The 18,148-nt window shown below is 38.8% G+C and overlaps 1 protein-coding gene and 1 long non-coding RNA gene across 3 annotated transcripts in view; one reads left to right on the top strand and one right to left on the bottom strand.

Annotated features, from left to right (window-relative positions):
• The window catches only part of snx7 (sorting nexin 7), a 20,968-nt gene extending 17,951 nt beyond the window's left edge, over window positions 1–3,017 (bottom strand). For both annotated transcript variants that reach the window (XM_079600871.1, XM_079600870.1), the window contains exon 1: window positions 2,720–3,017. In XM_079600871.1, coding sequence (XP_079456997.1) covers window positions 2,720–2,842 — 123 coding nt within the window. In that variant the 5' untranslated portion in view covers window positions 2,843–3,017. The remainder of the gene's footprint in view (window positions 1–2,719) is intronic.
• On the top strand, window positions 2,935–18,148 carry LOC306992223. Its single transcript, XR_013796240.1, has 4 exons — window positions 2,935–3,049; window positions 15,292–15,394; window positions 16,513–16,571; window positions 17,103–18,148. It is a non-coding gene; the product is annotated as an uncharacterized lncRNA (long non-coding RNA).

Below are 18,148 nucleotides of genomic sequence, written 5' to 3'. Positions count from 1 at the left end.
GGCGTACAATCAGTTTGCCGAGGGTTGGGTCGGTGACGTTTGCTCAAGTGCAATCAATGGAAAGTCACCAGTATTTATTTGTTATTGTTTAATCCAACCAACTCAACGTTAGTAGCAAAAACGCTTTGAGCTGTATGTATTTTTCTCTTAATTTTCGTATATGTAAAAAAAGAAAAAGAAAATATTTGTTCTGCATGAATACAAAAAGCATTTAAGTTATTTTTTATTAAATCTGTGTTTTACCTGTTTACAGATAACTACTTTGAATGGAGCTAAATAAATATAATAATATATATCATAAACATTTGAATGGTGTTTTTATTATTTTACTAAAAACTATGATAATAACAAACAGAAACAACATGTTTATTTTGGGACGGTTGACATTCACTTTAGGACGGTTCAAATTGTTTTTCAGGACGGTTCCAGGACGGAGGTGAAAAAAGTTAGTCTGGAGCCCTGGTTGCCATAGACTCAAGAGTGGAAGAAGAAGAAGAAAAGAAGAAAAACCACACAAACGGATACAATAAATGCCTACAAGTTCAATTAAACCATCAAGATATGAGAAAATTATTATATATACACAATTTGGCGGACATTTCACAGCATCATCACAAAAAAATAGCCTAATTGACTTCCAACTAGGCTATGCTTACAAAAATTTTAACCAATTTTTAATAATATTTCAATAAGGGGTGAAGATGTCAATTTTCCAAGGCTGGACATTGCTTTTGGCCCCTACTAAATTTATGTGCTGAATTTTTGTGTCATTACTCCAGTCTTCAGTCACATGATCCTTTACACTTATACATAAAAACATTAAAAAGCTCTTTAAATTCAAGTTTCCAAAAAATTCATTATGTATGTATTTAGAGAACAATATAAAAAGGCACAATATTTAATGGTTCTACTAAGAACCCCAATATGATGCCATTTTAAGTGTGTATCACTAAAACTGGACATAATACTGCTTCTAAACCTGCTTTGTGGGCTGTGTTTGGGTTATCACAGTGAGAGACACACATCTAATTTTACTACTGTTTTGCTATCTTTTCCTAGTCCAAACACTGACACATGCAAATCCCTTTCGTTTAGCCACAGCTGCAGGGACAGAAGCCTGTGTGTTTCCTGTCATAACAAACTGGCCCACAGTCAGCACAAACTGCCCTTCTGCTTTACACTACAAACACCTCACTTCCATTCATAACCATTCACTGCTAATACTAACTATAAAACCACCCACAATGTTTGAGGGAAGTACAGTACAAACACTCCTACTCAAAATGAAAGTTTGTCAAAACTAACTTTGATGTTGGACTGACAAAGATGTGTCAGAACATTTTAAACAGTTTTAATGTTATACAGACCTTGACAACAGACAGAGTCCAAGCAAATGTTTGCAAAAGCTGTCTGAGCGGTTGTTAGGACAATGCTAGGGTGTTCTAGCTTGCTGGGCATTGTTAAAGGGATAGGCTAGCTCACCCAAAAATGGAAATGATATCATTATTTATTACTCACCGTCATGTCGTTCCAACAGTAAGACTTTCGTTCATCTTCAGAATACAAATGAAGATCTTTTTGATGAAATCGGAGAGCTTTCTGTCCCTCCATTGACAGCTACGCAACTACCACTTTCATAAAGAGATCTTAAAACTAATCCATAGTTTTAGAATGGTTTACTTCCAGCGGTCTGAAATCTGAAGAGACTTGGTCGCTTTATATGATCAACAGATTGAATATAGGCTTTTATTCACATATAAACATTGAACAGCGAACATATACAGAAGCTCAACCGAACCTGCTTGCGGAAGCTCAAACGTGCTTGTAACACGAGAAGCATGTCAAGCGAACATGTTTGAGCATTAGTTTACCACAACTGAACTGATGTTTGGGTTGATGAATGTTTATATGAGAATAAAAGTCTGTTCAGTGGGCTTGCTAGCCTGGAAATCCAAACCAAAATCTGAAAAATTCAATTTGTGCTCTCGCGAGAACTCTGGATTTCCAGGGTATGCGTTTGCATCAATTTAGAAAATTTTGACTAAACTGCTCAATTATTATTAGTTTTACGATCTCCTAATGAACTTTTGAGGCGTCAAAGTGACAGAATGAAATATCTCAGATTTCATCAAAAAGATCTGTGTTCCGAAGAAGACTTAGGCTACGGGTTTGGAAAGACATCACATAAGGGTTAGTAACGTTAATTGATGACAGACTTTTAATTTTTGGTTGAACTATCCATTTAAGTGTTCTGCCTAGTTGTTAGACAGCTATAACGTTATATTCTAACTGTTTGCTGGGAATTGTTATGAAGTTCTGTCTAGTCTGTGCCTGCTGTCGACAGAGAAGCTCACTCACTGATAGATAAACAACAGTAAAGCAGCGATAGTCAAACACACAGGTTGTGTCTGAGCTGTGCGATGAGTTGTGGCTATTTAAAACGAAATATCTGGCATCAAATTAAATTTAAGACGTAATCTACAGAAAATACAACAGTAATAACTCCGATGTGGAAAAAAAACATGACATGACAGCGCCTGATCGCTGACCTTTGAAACTTCAGATCACAGCAAAAACACCCAGATTTCAGTGATACGTTTTTATGATGAAGCTTTATGATGTAGAATCAAAAGATTTTAGCTCTAGTTATGAGTCTGTTTTACAGGATTGATAAAACAGTTGTGCGATCGAGCGTTTAAACCAGTTGATTGTAAATTACCTTACTGAAAACTTCCAAGTCATCGTCTTCATCTAGATCTAATATTTGCCCGCTGATGTCTGTCGGAATCGCAACCGAAGAATTGCCCGATGGCACGGCATTGTCGACGACAGGATCACTCATCGTTGCTCAAATCGCTACTTTGCTACAAGTTTTCTGGACTTCATCAGTTTTTCCGCACAGCTCTCAAAATGCTCAACAAAAGTGGATCGGGCTCGACTGCGCAGAATCGGAAACCGATTCCGCCGCGAGACGCCCACGTGAAGGAGTAACTTATTTGATGTGATGTTTTGGTTGTTTTTTAGCCAACAACAGTTCCTGCCTTTAAAGGTTAGTCAGTGCTAAACCATGAAATGATAGTGATTTACATGAGATGGTTGTTTTTAAAGTTTAAAATACAGGCTCATACATGTTGTTTGCATAATTCATAATGCACTTAAGGTATGAAACTCTATTATCATGGGTTTAAGAGGACAGTTCGTAACCTAAGGTCACTAATATGTGTAAACTGATATTTAGGTATCTCATTTAGGCCTACAGTAAATACTTTTTTCACTATATATAGACTACAAAATATTCAATGCATATTGGCTATAGTAAACTATAGTAAAAATAGTAGGCTAGTTATTCAAATATTCAAAAATATTAATATTCTAATATTGATTTTTATATAGGCCTATATATATATAATATATATAAATACATGAGACGGCAAGTGTCTTTACATATTGTCTTTTGTGTCAGTTTGGGGTTTGTCTAACACTTTAAAAAAACTGTAAACTTGATGTAAAACATATTAAAACTGGCACTGAATTCCTGCTGTGTCCTTTTACAACCAACAGATGCCACTGTTGCTCAATTTTAAAGGTCTTTACAATGTGGCAAAGCTCATAATTGAGACTTCAGATGACAGTGGCAATTACAAATCTATATAGCTATGCAAACACTCAAGTATTTTGCTGTGTGAGACTGTATTATAGGACAAAATCGGGCATATCTAATAAGGGACTTATTATGAAATATCTAATTAGGGGCATGCCAGTCAGGCTATATCGAATTTAAGTACTTACCATGAGACCGCTCTTGTCATTAATATAAAATATTCTGCCTCAGAATTCCTCATTAGTTGTCAGTTATTTAATTTATTTAATCAAATAAAGACCATCCCCTTGGATATAATGAATGTAGGACTTGATCATATTTCTTTGATTTTGGACTTTATCCATTATATTATCATAAATTATAATGCTTTACGTTCCTGAATTGAGTTTATTAGTGAAAATGGTACTAGATATTGCTTTTTATATGATTTTAACTCCCTTTACGTATTGCATTACATTAATTTAGTATGAAACTAAATCAAGAGCTGTCCTATACCACGCATCAGGAAAAAGTAAAACTGTTTTTCGAAGCTGACGCCCTTCCGCACAAGAACTCCCTGAAGTTGGATATAGATTGCATTATAAAGCATATAAAGTATTAGAATATCTGTAGAAAGGGCAGGCCGTACTCATGACTGGACCAGACAGCTGTAGAGCTAAGCACAGAAAAGGTCAACCCCACCCCGATCACATTAGCGTACTGTCATTTTATATCATTTGCTTTCATAACTGATTTAAAGCTGAAGCTAGGACCCTTTTTTATCATTTTGATGTGTGACGATCAAAGGCTTTCATAACTGTGTCACACTATCACACCGTATGATGCATGAGTTGCTGTGAAACAATCTTTATTTAGCCAGTGCAGCGAGCATATTCAATGCAAGCTGTTAATTAAAACTGGGTTTCATGTAAATGATAAATAGCCCGTTGGAAAGTCATTTGTAAGGCAGGATATAGGGAATGTGTTACATAACATGATTCAAAACTACAGATATAAGCCCATTAGATCAGATTCAGTGCAGACCACACCCATTCGGACTTAGTCATGGCTTTTTTGAATCTATATGATTCAGATATATGTTTACCTAGCAGAATGATCATAACCATATATAGATGGTGTTTTGTGTGTATGAATGAACGACATCCTGCACTGATTTGTGGCATGGTCCCAAATCCTTCCTCTACCGACCTCCATCAACGGCAGATAATAATTACATCAGCATTACCCCACAACAATGGCGTACATAGATCAGCTCCTTTCAAATTGCATTTCCTTCCTGTTGGGCCCATTAGCAATGTCGACCAGACCATGTTTAAAAAAAAAAACATTGCTGTTGTTTCTGAGTGCATTTGCGGGACAGTGCCACAGAGAATTTCGACAGTTCTGTTAAAACCCCACTGGATGTCCCTCAGATGTAGAATAGGCTTGATTTGGGAGAACCGCTTGCTAATCTGCAGTGTGCCATAATAAACTGTGTTTTGGCAGGAGGAAAAAAAAAAACCTTCACATAAAGCACACAAAACATCAAATAGAGAAGACTTGAGCCACCTGGAGTGAATGCAGAAGAAGACAATTAAAAATCAATTTACTGTCAAAAAGCTTTGCTTTCTAATTAAATCCGCACACAGCCGAGTCTCTCTTGTTGCTGGCTGATGCACAGTTGCAAAGCACACATTTATTTATTTATTACCCCCCAGATGGGTGCAATAGTTATTATCGCTTTTACGATTTTTATTTTTTTTCCGACACACTGTTTGAGACGCCGTGAATTCTGACGAGGACTATTATACCTTATTTCATATGGTTGTAATCAGGCTTCTAAATGCATTTTAAATGTGACTGCTGTTCAATAACTACCAGGTGTCCAATCCAACAACTGCGCCGTCATGATCGCTCTCATTAGCAACTTGTACATGTCGTAATAATGGCTATTCATTATAAGGCACTTCTTTTTTTAGGGGGCAAGCAGCTGGACACTACTTTGTCTTATAATTCATCTATTAAAATGCCTTTAGAAGGTTCAACTTCCTCTCCGGGTCTCCATTAGAAAGATCTGCATGATTTCAAGAAGGCTTTTAATGGGTCTTTGAGGAAGGCAAATAAATGGAATAGAGTTAAATGGATTTATATGCCGCTGTTGACGTCACCGCTCGGGATTTTTGCTAGTGAAGGGTTTGGAACTGTGTGCGTTCTTGCGGTGCCATCAGCCATTCAAAGTTGTCATGATGCAATTTTCCTGACATTTATGGCTCAAAACTCATGATGTGCTGTGAAACTGGCATTGATATGAATGGCAATGTCATTTCACCAGGTATTCTAGATCTCTTTGGTGAGGATGTGCTGTTAAAGGGATAGTTCACCCAAATGTGGCCATTAATTACTCACCCTCATGAATATTACTTATTAATATTACCTCTTTTTCCAAATCGTAAGACTTTTGTTCATCTTCCGAACACAAATGAAGATCTTTTTGATGAAATCTGAGAGCTTTCCATTGACAGCTACGCAACTACCACTTTGTCGCTTTGAAAAGTTCATAAAGAGATCGTAAAATGAATCCATGAATTGAGCTGTTTAGTCCCAATTTTCGGAAGAGACACGATCGCTTTTTATGACGAACAGATTTAATTTAGGCTTATTCACATATAGCGCACACTGAGTTTTGTTGTCCCATGCTTTAAATGCTTGAGCTCTTTAAAGCAGGATGGATTATAATTGGCTGTCAATGTTTTTATCATTCATCAGCTGAAAAAAATGATTCCAACCATATTGTGTCATTAGTTGGTGTGGACTCTTCTTGGACTCTATCAGAACTATATCTTTACAGTTATCGTCCTTGATGTGAGCAGGCCTTTAGACAGAAGGCCGTTTCTAATTGCACTCAACAAAAAGCTCTCAAGGCTCACTGCGCTTAAGAGCATGTCATCTGCGAATGTGTAGCCTTCTGAGATTTTTAGCATTATTTTATTGACAAGAATTCTTTTTGAGTCAACAGGTGGATCCATAGCACACTAAAATTGTCCATGTACACGGCGCTTGTTTTGTCTCCCTGAAGCTCTTTTCATTTATGACGTTGTTAGGCCATACACCACACACATCCAGGGCTCTCGAACACGTGCGGAACTCCATCACAGACTTAATGACTGCCGCTGGAGCCACAGTGCTGCCCTTCCCTTCTCCGAAATGTCCCACAATAACCCGCTTTAATGGCACAATCTAATTAAAATAATAACAATAATCTTGAACTTTCAGTATGTAGACCTCTAACCTGTGAAATCTAATTAAGTCTCAGTCACAAACAAACAAAAAAAGGCATTACTAATCAATCAGCCAGAAAGAAGATAAATTAGAGGAGGGGCACGCGAGATACAGGGCTGAGAGGGGGAGATAAGCAGAGGTGAAAACAAGCGCAAATGCATTACGCACAATTCTAAATCACAGCTGAGCAAAAGGTGTGGCTGCTCCTCAATGCATTCATTGTTCATGTCCATTTTTAATAATGCAAAGTCTAATATTTTAAAGGAACACTCCACTTTTTTGGGGAAATAGGCTCACTTTTCAACTCCTCCAGAGTTAAACAGTTGAGTTTTACCGTTTTCAAATCCATTCAGCCGATCTCCGGGTCTGGCGGTATAGCACTTTTAGCATAGCTTAGCATAGATCATTGAATCTGATTAGACCGTTAGCATCTCTCTCAAAAAAAATAGTTTCGATATTTTTCCTATTTAAAACTTGACTCTTCTGTAGTTACATCGTGTACTAAGACCGACCTAAAATGAAAATTTGTGATTTTCTAGGCCGATATAGGAACTACACTCTCATTCCTGCATAATAATCAAAGGAACTGTGAAGCCGTACCAGCAGGCGCAATGATATTACGCAGCGCCTGAAAATAGTCCCCAGCTAGGTAGTCTCGCGTAGCCAGACCTTCAGACTGACGGCTGAAGGTCTGGAATTCATAGCAGCTTTCTTTGGCCAAGGCCCGCCCATAAGGCCGTTTGACCGACATGTCAAAAAACCAATTAAAGTTCGTTTCGTTCAGCGTCACGTTTCGGGGCGTGGAAATGTCCCCACAACAACAGACCGGCATGCAACAAGTCTCCACTAAGTGCCTCAAACAAAACTCCTGGACATCTCTTAAAGAGTCTATGCCGTGAACCTCGCATACTTTTGAGAATCCTACAAAATGCTGGGTTGTTTCAACCCAATTTTGGGTAAAATATGGACAAACCCAGCCGTTGGGTTAAATTTTTACATTATATTTTTAACCCAACATTTGGGTTTGTCCATATTTTACCCAAAATTGGGTTGAAACAACCCAGCATTTTTTAGAGTGTACTGATCTTGATAAATGCTCATTGTCACTCATGTAAACACAACAGTTTTTCTTCCGCAATCACACGTCTGCGCTTTGTTTCCCGGCGGACCGAAAATAAACGCGACACTCGCGCCCCCCTGAAATCCGATAAAATTCAACCAATCAGATGACGACTTCGACATTCCTGAAGTGTTTCCAGTTAAGTGTACCATATGCATCAGACGGCTGAGACTACCAGCTAGGTAACTTACAACGTGACCGGCACTAAGTTTGTAATATCATTGCGCCTGCTGGTACGGCAGCTCAGTTCCTTGATTATTACGCAGGAATGAGTATAGTTCCTAATAATATTGGCCTAGAAAATCGCAACTTTTCTTTTTCTGTCGGTCTTAGTACACGATGTAACTACAGAAGAGTCAAGTTTTAAAAAACGCTAACATTTAAATGCATACATTTAAACATTAGTATACACTAGCATGTAGATGACCTCAATGCTTATAAACTTGGAGTAAAAGTCACAAAACCTTGATATTTAATGGGGTCTTTAAGAACCATTTATTTTTAATTACATAAATCTTTAGTAATATCTTAGACATATGCAGCATACATTTACCTCCCAGATTGCCATCAACTCTTGTTTTAGCATTTAACAGGAATCTCGGGTCAAGAGATACAGAAAGCCTCTAAACAAATGGAGGATGGTCTGCATATAAATATAGCCAGACACAGCATTCATCTGATTTCAATGATTAGGGTTATAGCTGCAACATCATCATCCCACTGCCAACACCTCCACATCCTATCCCTCTCACTCTATTCCAGCCCAGCTCAATATGTTTCATCAATAACGACCACATTACTTCAGTGTCTCTGCCATAATGACCAGCAGGATCTCTTTGAGATGCTTCATCATGTCCTCAACTGCATTGCCAGTATAAGCGTTGTGGTTCCAATATAGTTAATGATAAATGATAGAATGCACCCGGTCTGTTCCTATTTGCTCCCTCTGAATGCATAATAGATCACACTTACAAACACAAATTTATGCAGGGAATGTTTCTTAAGACCTGTAAAGACTTTCACTCGTGAACTTAAAAAGTGTGTAATGGTAAGAATTACGGCTTTGCTATTATGTCCTTTTGTTGCAATCATATAAAAGTTAACGTTAAATACTTGGGAAATTGCATGTCTTTGTTCAGTGTAGCGAGGAGTCAGAGCTTTTGAACAATAATGGGATTAAAAATGTAGAGGATTTGAGGATAGAGTGTCATATTGTGGCGAAACTAAGTTTTGTCAACTCCGCTTTCCCAGTGTCTCTGTGTTTTTCTTTCCCTGAAATCAAATAGCGGTCTTTCCTATTTCATTTCAGGGACAGAAAGACACAGAGAAACTGGGAAAGCATTGTCAAAGTTTTTGTAAATATTTATTAGGTTAGGTTAGGTATATTGTGTATAAGTATTGGATTATACTATATTAAATAATGTATAATATTTCATATTTATTGTAATAGAAAAGAATAATTCTTAGCATTTTGTTTGTAATAGCTTTTGTACAATAAAATATAATTTTACAAAAATATATTCACACCGTTCAAGTCGGTAGGATTTAAAAAAAAAGTTTTTGAAAAACTCATGCTCACAAAGGCTGCATTTATGTGATCAAAAATACAGTAAAACCAGTAATATAATGAATACTGTAGTATTACAATTTAAAATGACAGAAATCATTCTAATATGCTGATTTGCTGCTCAGGAAACATTTCTTATTATTATCAATTAAAAGTTGTGCTGTTGTGGGACCTTTTTTTTTTGTTGGTTCAAAAGAACAGCATTTATTGGAAATATAATATTTTTATAAATGTCTTTACTGACACTTTAAAGATACACTGTGTAATTTTTTAAGTTGATTCTTAGCAAAAAACACTTTGTTCTTTCAAAATGATATGTGCTCATTAATGTATAATTACTTCTACCAACTAATCAAGTATTCTCGTAAGAGCAAATCTGCTATTTATAATACATACGGGTGAGCTACTCAAATGGCGGAAGCCATGTTGCGCCTCCATCTTGGAAATACATTAGCCAAAGAGGGACATACCTGGAAATCCAAGCTTCGCCTTTCACGTTTTTACACTCAGTGGCACCGTGACGAATGCGAGGGGGAGATCACTCGCGACTGCCGGCAGATTTTTGAAATAATACGGCCACCGTAGAAGTTAAAACGCCCTCGGAATGGGAGGGGCTAGAAAGTAATATTCAGTTGGTAGTCATATACAATTTCACCGCTAGATGGGAGAAAATCCTACACAATCAAGCTTTAATGCATTCTTGATAAATAAAAGTAATAATGTCTTTTAAATAAAGTGCACTTATACCCCAAACTTTAGAGTGATATTATAAAAAAAATAATAAAAACTTTTTACATTTGTATTATTTGTACAATTATATTTTGTTGTCTTCACCCAAAAGCTATTTTTAAAAAATATATCTTGAAGGATGGAAAAGTGCCTAATTTACAAAGTTTTTTAACTAGCTGTTTGACATCAACATAAACCAGATATAATTCACATTTGTATAATAGGACTTTTGACTTATGGCTACTGAGATATAACCCTTCCCTGCGTGACAACTAGCCCCGGTCTCCCCTACAGTCTATCAAAGCTTCAGATCATTTGCTTGTTCTGTCCTCGCAGTGTTTATCTTTCGTGACCTTCCTGCGTGCAGTTTCACAGCCGCTGTCCTCGCTGTCTCATTAGCGCTTCACATCTTCATTTCTCCCTTTCCTTGCCATTACTGTAGCCTAGCACGCTCTCCACTTCTCTATCAGATGCATGTTTCTCTCTCCCTGCCGCTTTATCCCCCGCTCTCCCGGCTTCATCCACCTCCAGATACATTATGTAGATTAAACATTGCTCAGCTGTACAGTGGAGTGTCTATGACTGCAGCACTTTGTTTTCCTAAATAATTAACAAGGCCGGTGTGGATTTACTGTCTAATGTAATACTTCCACATCCTTCTGGGGGTGAGATGGGCATCTGGCTCCCTCGCTCGCGCCTTGATGGGCCCCTAGAAGCCTCCGATGTGAACTCGGAGCATTAAAATTTAAAGCAGCACATTAGGTATGAGGCCACAGCAGAGGCTTTTCAGTAAACAGAAGGAATTGGGTGGCATTAACCGCAGAAACTGAGGCGATAATGCTGCCTGCTCCCTAATGAGGAGGGGGGGGGGGAGAAAGGCCAACTGTAATTTGGCTGCATTTTTCCTGTGTTTTTATACGTGCATCGCCATTTTCTCTCCGAGGTATTGATTTAAACTTTTGCTCCATAATTAGCATCCTTTGGAACGGCCCAAAGTTGGCATGTAGTTTCCGTTATGTTAATCCGGCCCGTTCGCGTGACCCCAACACGTCTGCCAGGACGTTCCCCGCAGGTCACCGCCTGCTAAAAGATGCGACCCGCATCCCAATTAAGCGCTAGCCCGGTTTCATCACGGCGAGAGTTGTTTCCCCCCCCCCGTACGAGAGCTAAATAAACAAACACCCTGGAAAAGGTCCTATTTAATCAGCTTAGCCTCTGCTTTGGTGCGTCTTGACAGGCTGCATCTGGGAAGGAGCCGGACCTGCCAGGAGTCGTTTTCAAGAACCTTCAGTGACGGCCGTAATGACTAACCATCACCTCCCATTCTTCAAATTATCATTGCAGTCACATTCAATAGCAGAAGGTTCAGCCTGTCCCATCAAAATGGCCTTTCAGCCTCAGTGGACTGTGGAAAACCCAGTACATGTCTCTGAAAATGGCATTATTGTCATAGCCTTGGAAATCTGGGGTTTCTGTCAAAATGAGGCTCATTTCAGATGTTTAAAATTGAGTTGTGCTACTTTTTCATTATCTTTGTTATGCCAGCCGGGCTTTACGCTTGAATGATGCAAATTGGCATCATGATTCCCTCTCTATTTCCATTTAGCAAGTTATACACAAATAGCCCTGCGCAGTAATGTTTGCTACAGTCACATTGAGGGAACGGAAAGACCAAATGTCTGCGTTTTCTCTTACAAAAAAAGTGCCACTAGCCTCTTTCCTCTCGCTCGTTTTTTTTTCTTTTTTCTAAAAGAGTGTTTTGCTTTGGTCTCACGGTAGCGCCTGAGTGGGTCGAGGAGTCGTATCTGGAAGGATATGAAGTTTTGAAGAGGCACATCGATTCTCTGGCTTCAAAGACATCTTCTGGAGAGCCACAAAGCCATTACTGGGGCTACCTGCTTGCTCTTAATGCAAATAAGGGAACGGGATTGTTAGACCACATCATAGCAGCCTGCTCTTTCAACACACTCTCATCAAAAAGCAATGAGAGTGGATTCAACATCATTATTGAGCATTTGTTTGTGCATGAGGGTGTCCTGTCTGAGCGAGTGTGTCCATGTTGACGTGAGCGAGCGTATGAGTGGATCAAGGCACAGAAGAGCGTGTGTGTGCTTATGCGCTCGTATTGATGTGTGTGTTGTGGTGACTAGCTGTTTGCAGTGAACAGGAACCGGCTCCATATATCAGCTGGTAGCAGAGAGTGCACTAGATCAATGGAGGAACCGTTCTCTTTGAGAGTCGACCGATGATCAGAGGTCTCGCCTGACCCCCTCTTTTCCCCCAGACCGACTATCCGAGAACTTTGCCGCCACCGCTCTCTAATTAGACCCGTTTTCCTCTCGCTCTCTAAACACCACTGCTTTTTATTGCAATTAGTTAAGTCATTAACTTGATAACACCACACTTGATAACGCCAGAGCTGTCTCGGATGGAAATGAGTGCGGTAGAGTGTTCCTTTCTGAAGTTAACATGACAGCCATCATTTACTCACTCACATGTCATTACAAACCTGTATGACTTTCTTTTTCTGCAGAACACTGTTTGCATGAAAAATGCAACCAATTGTCATTGGGAAAACATGCCTCTACTCCAACAATACCTATGCATAATTCACTGCAGTTTCAGCTAAAATGACCACTAGTGGCAATAAAACGCCAATGACTTTTATTCTTTTTCACACAAATTATGATCTACATGGGCAGATTATTTATTATTGAGTAAAGACTTTTTGTTTCGCGCAAAACCATGTTATGACCTCAAAAACTCACTGTTAAAACCACCTGATTTGTAAGCTAATACATTTTGAGGTTTGCACCTCATAACCAGAACTTTTTTGATGTAGTAAACTTATGCGGTAGCTCACCTGATACAGTTTTGCACTTGCATTGCAGTGAAACGCAAGTCCTAATTAAAGCTGCAATTAGCGATGAAAAGGGCCCTCGCACCCGTGCTACCGCCACCCGGCGGCTTTAGGAAAACAGAGCATGGTGGGCAGTATGTAAATATAGGAGGACTATGTCAGTCATTTGTATTTGCCACACTTCCTGCTACCAGCAGGTGGCGCTATTACTAATAACTGAATATTGTCATGTAGATGTGTTCAGGACAGGACTCTTATCAAACGTGACGTTTGATAAGAGGACATTGTATGCCTGAGTTACAACAACTTCCTGTTTCGTGGCGTTAATCGCATACATTAGCACTTTGCCAAGTGTTGCATGATTTAACATGTTTCTATCATGTTTGGTACTTCATGGCATATTTAAATATGTTTCTGGGAGTGAATTTGCCAGGAGGTGGCTCTATTACTATAAGTGAATATTGGCATGTAGATGTCTTCAGGGCAGGACTCTGAAGTCCTGAAGTTTCCCTATTTATTTTCCCTGTGTTTGCAGTCCTGTGGTGGATAGTTGTTGAATGTACCTCATGTGTCGTGCCTAGTCAAGTTTCTTGTTTCCCCCCTCGGGGTTGTTTTTGTTTGTAAATGGTAAATGGACTGCATTTATATAGCGCTTTAACAGACCCATGGCCACCAAAGCACATTACATATGGGCTCACATTCACCCATTCATACACAGACGGCGGTGTCAGTCATGCAAGGCGCCATCCAGCTCGTGTCTTGCTCATGGACACCTCGACACTTGGTCAGGTAGAACCGGGGATAGAACCACCGGTTTGTAGACAACCTACATGAACCACTAAGCCACTGAGTCCTCAACCCCAAACCCTGACAACTTAGCTCATGATGCTTTTAAGAAATGCAGCCATGGTTGGTTCAACACATGTGTTTTTATGTCATCTTTGCAACTATTGGTTAGGTTTAGGGTATGTGATGTGTTATGCTATTTTTATATGCGATAGGGCATTAACCTTTAAGCGCCACTCACTGGACATTTCATGTCTGAACTGCCTTCATAGGTACAACAACCAATGTGATAATACATTGGGTAGCACTTTATTTTACAGTCCTGTTCCTCATGTATATACTAAACTTAATTACATTAACTGGGTTATAACTAGGTACTAACCCTCAAACTATCCCTAAACCTAACCTTAACCCAGTTACCTTATATTATCAGTACTTTGTTGGGTAACTACACTGCGAGTAAGTACATGTACTGTAAAATAAAATACATCGCTAGATCCTCATTCAACTGTTTTGATCAGTTTTAATGGCCAAACTCACTTTTAATCCCACTGACTGGACATTTCTCCAGTGAATCATTTTTCCAATGTTGGTTGGACACTATAATTCTTCAAACATTCTTCTTTTGTGTCTTGCAGAAGAAAGTTCTACAGGTTTGTAATGACATGAGGGTGACTAAATAATGGCAGAATTTATTTTGCTTTTGTGTGAAGTATCCCTTTAACTTTTACAGACCTCACAGGTCTTTATTTATTCCCGTGTGCATTGAATGCATCTGCCTGGCAACAGACCTCGGCTTGGCTTGCAATCGACCTAGACAATGGCTGCTAACTGCATGTACAATGGAACATGAGATCATGCAATCATGTCTGTGTGTGTATGGGGTTATGTCCATCCCATGTCTCAATCCACAGTAACTGTCCCCTTGAGACGTGCACAGGTCTACTGGGTTTAGTCTGAAGTAATTCTCAATGTTCCTCTATGAAGTGAATTACCCACAGGTCAGTGGGGCACCTGAAATCTCCACATGATGAGTCCTGTTCATGATGTCATTTACTTTTCACTAACGGGGGCTGTGATATTTACATTTAAGTCTCTTGATGCCTGTAGAACAGATTGTGGAAGGAATTGCTTTTCAAATGGCGTATAGATTTCATCGTTTTACTCTTGTCCTCGACCTAGAGATCCAATCTTAAACTGAACTAAGAAAAAAAAGTGTTTTTTAACTGTTAATTAAAAAAAAAAAAGTATGAAACCAATTTTTGTTTGTGTGTGAAAATTATTTATTTATTTGTACACAAATTACTTCCTCAGTTGTGGTGTCATTTCCATTATAACCAACAATTAATTTGACCCTAATGTTTTTTAAGGGTTATTGTACCTGTTTACCAAGTGTCAGTCAGGAAACAAGCTGAACATGAACTATTAGACATGTGATTGGTGGATGTGTGAAGAAAACAAAGAGAAATCAAGGTAAATATGATTTGTGAACAATGTTTATACTGTTCATCATTTACAATTAAGATTTATTTTTGGGAAATTATGCAAAAAGTGTGAAAATATTATTTAACTGTGTTTTTAAAGGGATAGTTCATCCAAAAAATTATATTCTGTCATCAGTTACAAACCTTTATGAGTTTCTGTATGAGATGTTTTGGAGAATGTTGGTAACCAGATGGGCCCCATTGATTTCCTGAGTATTTTTTTCTCAATGAATACCGTCAATTATTTGATTACAAAAATTATTTAAAATATCTTCTTATTTGTGTTAGAAAGAAACTCATTTAGGTTTGTAACAACTTGAATGTTGTTCAAGTAAATAATGACAGTAAATAATGACAGAATTTTCATTTTTGGGTGAACTATCCCTTTAAGGTACATAGACTGACGTTTAAAATTTTGGCATCAGTAAGACCTCACAAAATATTTCTATTTCAGATCAATTCTTTTGCTCAGTGCTCAAAGTTATTTTGAACTTTCTATTCATCAAATAGAAAAAATTCTTAAGCAGCACAACTGTATTTGATAATAACAAGAGAGAGAGAGAGAGAGAGAGAGAGAGAGAGAGAGAGATTTTATTATCTAAAAGCTGTTAGCTGAAGAAAACCCAGATATTTTCACTGACAGGCAAATTAACAACTAGTATTTCATCAATGGTAAATCTATCTTTTTCAATATCAACACTTACAAATACAATGTGATGATATCTATGGAGAACAGACACTGCTTTTGAGTTCCCATCCTTTTCCTGTTTGAAAATACCCAAAGAGAAGTTGTGTTTCTCGGAGGTTGCTCTTTCACAGCTCAGGAGAGTAAAGCAGTAGATCAAAAACTTCCATGTAGTTAAAACATGTTTTTGAGCTAAAACATACATTAGATGGCCAAGTTTGTAGTATACGGTGCATCATTTGATAGTTTATTATGATTATATATACATGAATGTGGATGTATAGCCCAGAAGATTCTTGAATTTGATGTTCATAATGAGATGACTTTTGATTTGGTAACTTTGAGCACATTTGACTTTTCAGAATTTTCGGAAATTCTTGAAGATATGTGATATTAACGGGGATCTCTTTTTTTCTCCCCAGGGAAAAATCATTGAAGCAGAAGACCTCAACAACTCTCCTTTTAACTTCATTGATGTCTGGTAAAACCAACTGTGATATTGAAGATATCTGCTATGCTTTTTCTTTCACATGTTCCAATATCATATTGTTTGTTTAGGGTCCAATTCCCACTATTAACTAGTTGCTTATTAGCATGCACATTTCTGGGGTATTTTCTGTTTATTAGTACTTATATAAAGCATATATTAATGACTTATTCTACATCCCTTAATCCTTCCCAACACCTCAACTTACCTCACAACTAATAAGCAGCTATTATGATTTCACTGAGGCAAAAGTAATGGTTAATAGTGAGAATTGGACCGTAATCTAAAGTGTGACCCTTAAATAACACTGGTTCATTTATGAATATATGACCACACTACTGTGAATCTGTCAGTCAGTGCTAAGTACAGCAGAGACCCCAAACTCTTCAGAAGATTTACAGTCTGTCTTATTTAGCTGTATATATTTTGAGACTCATCGCAGGTGCTATCACTCATTTCATTCCGCCCCAGTGATCCTCCCCTCTCTCTCTTTTTTTTACCCCCCTTTTTCTGTCCCTCTATCAGTGAATACTGGACTTGGTCCACTACCACCAAGTCTGATTCCTAGACTTGGGTGAAATAAATCATAAAAAATAAAAAAATGAATGCATGAATACAAATTGAAGCTGACCCAGGAAGTTGGACTTTTCGATACGCTCGCTGTCTCCCTCGCCCTCTTCCTCTCTCTCCTGCTCTGTTAGTTTTATCAGCTCCCCTCCAGGTTCTCTGTTCCGGGCCAGTGTGTTCGGTGAGCCGGTCCGGGCGCTGGAGCATTCAGGGCGCAGTGATGATTCCTCACATCCAAGAGAGGCTCGCACTTAATCTTCCTGCCACGGTTGGGATACGAGCGGGCCGTGAGGGGGGAAAAGCCCTCGCCCCTCTGATCATTGGCCAGCGTCACCCTGGCAGAGCATCAGGGCTGATCAACACTGTAATGCATGCGGTGACCTCCCTCTAAAAGGCTCCTGTATGCCTCCAAATGAGATTTGTGCGGCGCTGCTAATTATTTTCTTTTCACATTCCCGCTGTAATGCGGCCCCCTTTTACTCTAATCATTTCCTGAAAATGAGCAATTACAGTTTGGGTAAAAATGCACACAGGAGCACCGGAAACACTCACATAGCAGACAGATATTAATGAAAGCAACCCTGTTCTGTGTTCAATTTGTCTAATGATTAAAAATACATCGAGGCACCTGCATAAATAATGCATGCTTAATGCCGAGTACGCGAGCGCAGAAATGCTTTTCCGTATTACTGCGAAAACCTCCGTCATAAAGGGTGGCGTGCGCAGTGATTTCGCAGCTCTCCCGAGAGTCCCTGCTGGAATTGTACATAGCGTTGTGGTGTCAGTCTGTCTTAGTGAGACATCAGGAGCAAATCGCCCTCGAAGCCCACTTGAAGGTTCAGAGAGGTCAGAAAGAGCTTGAGGACATGACGTGGTTCCGAGCATATTCCTTTAGTGGCCCTGCAATTATATTAGCCTATCATCTAGTCGTAGGTGCGGAGTGACATAATTGGTTGATAGAAATGCTGTTGGAAACTATAACATTAAACTTACCGCTAAAATCT

This window comes from Phoxinus phoxinus (assembly GCF_949152265.1).
Source record: "Phoxinus phoxinus genome assembly, chromosome: 24".
Lineage (NCBI taxonomy): Eukaryota > Metazoa > Chordata > Actinopteri > Cypriniformes > Leuciscidae > Phoxinus > Phoxinus phoxinus.
This window is presented reverse-complemented; position numbering and strand designations above follow the sequence as displayed.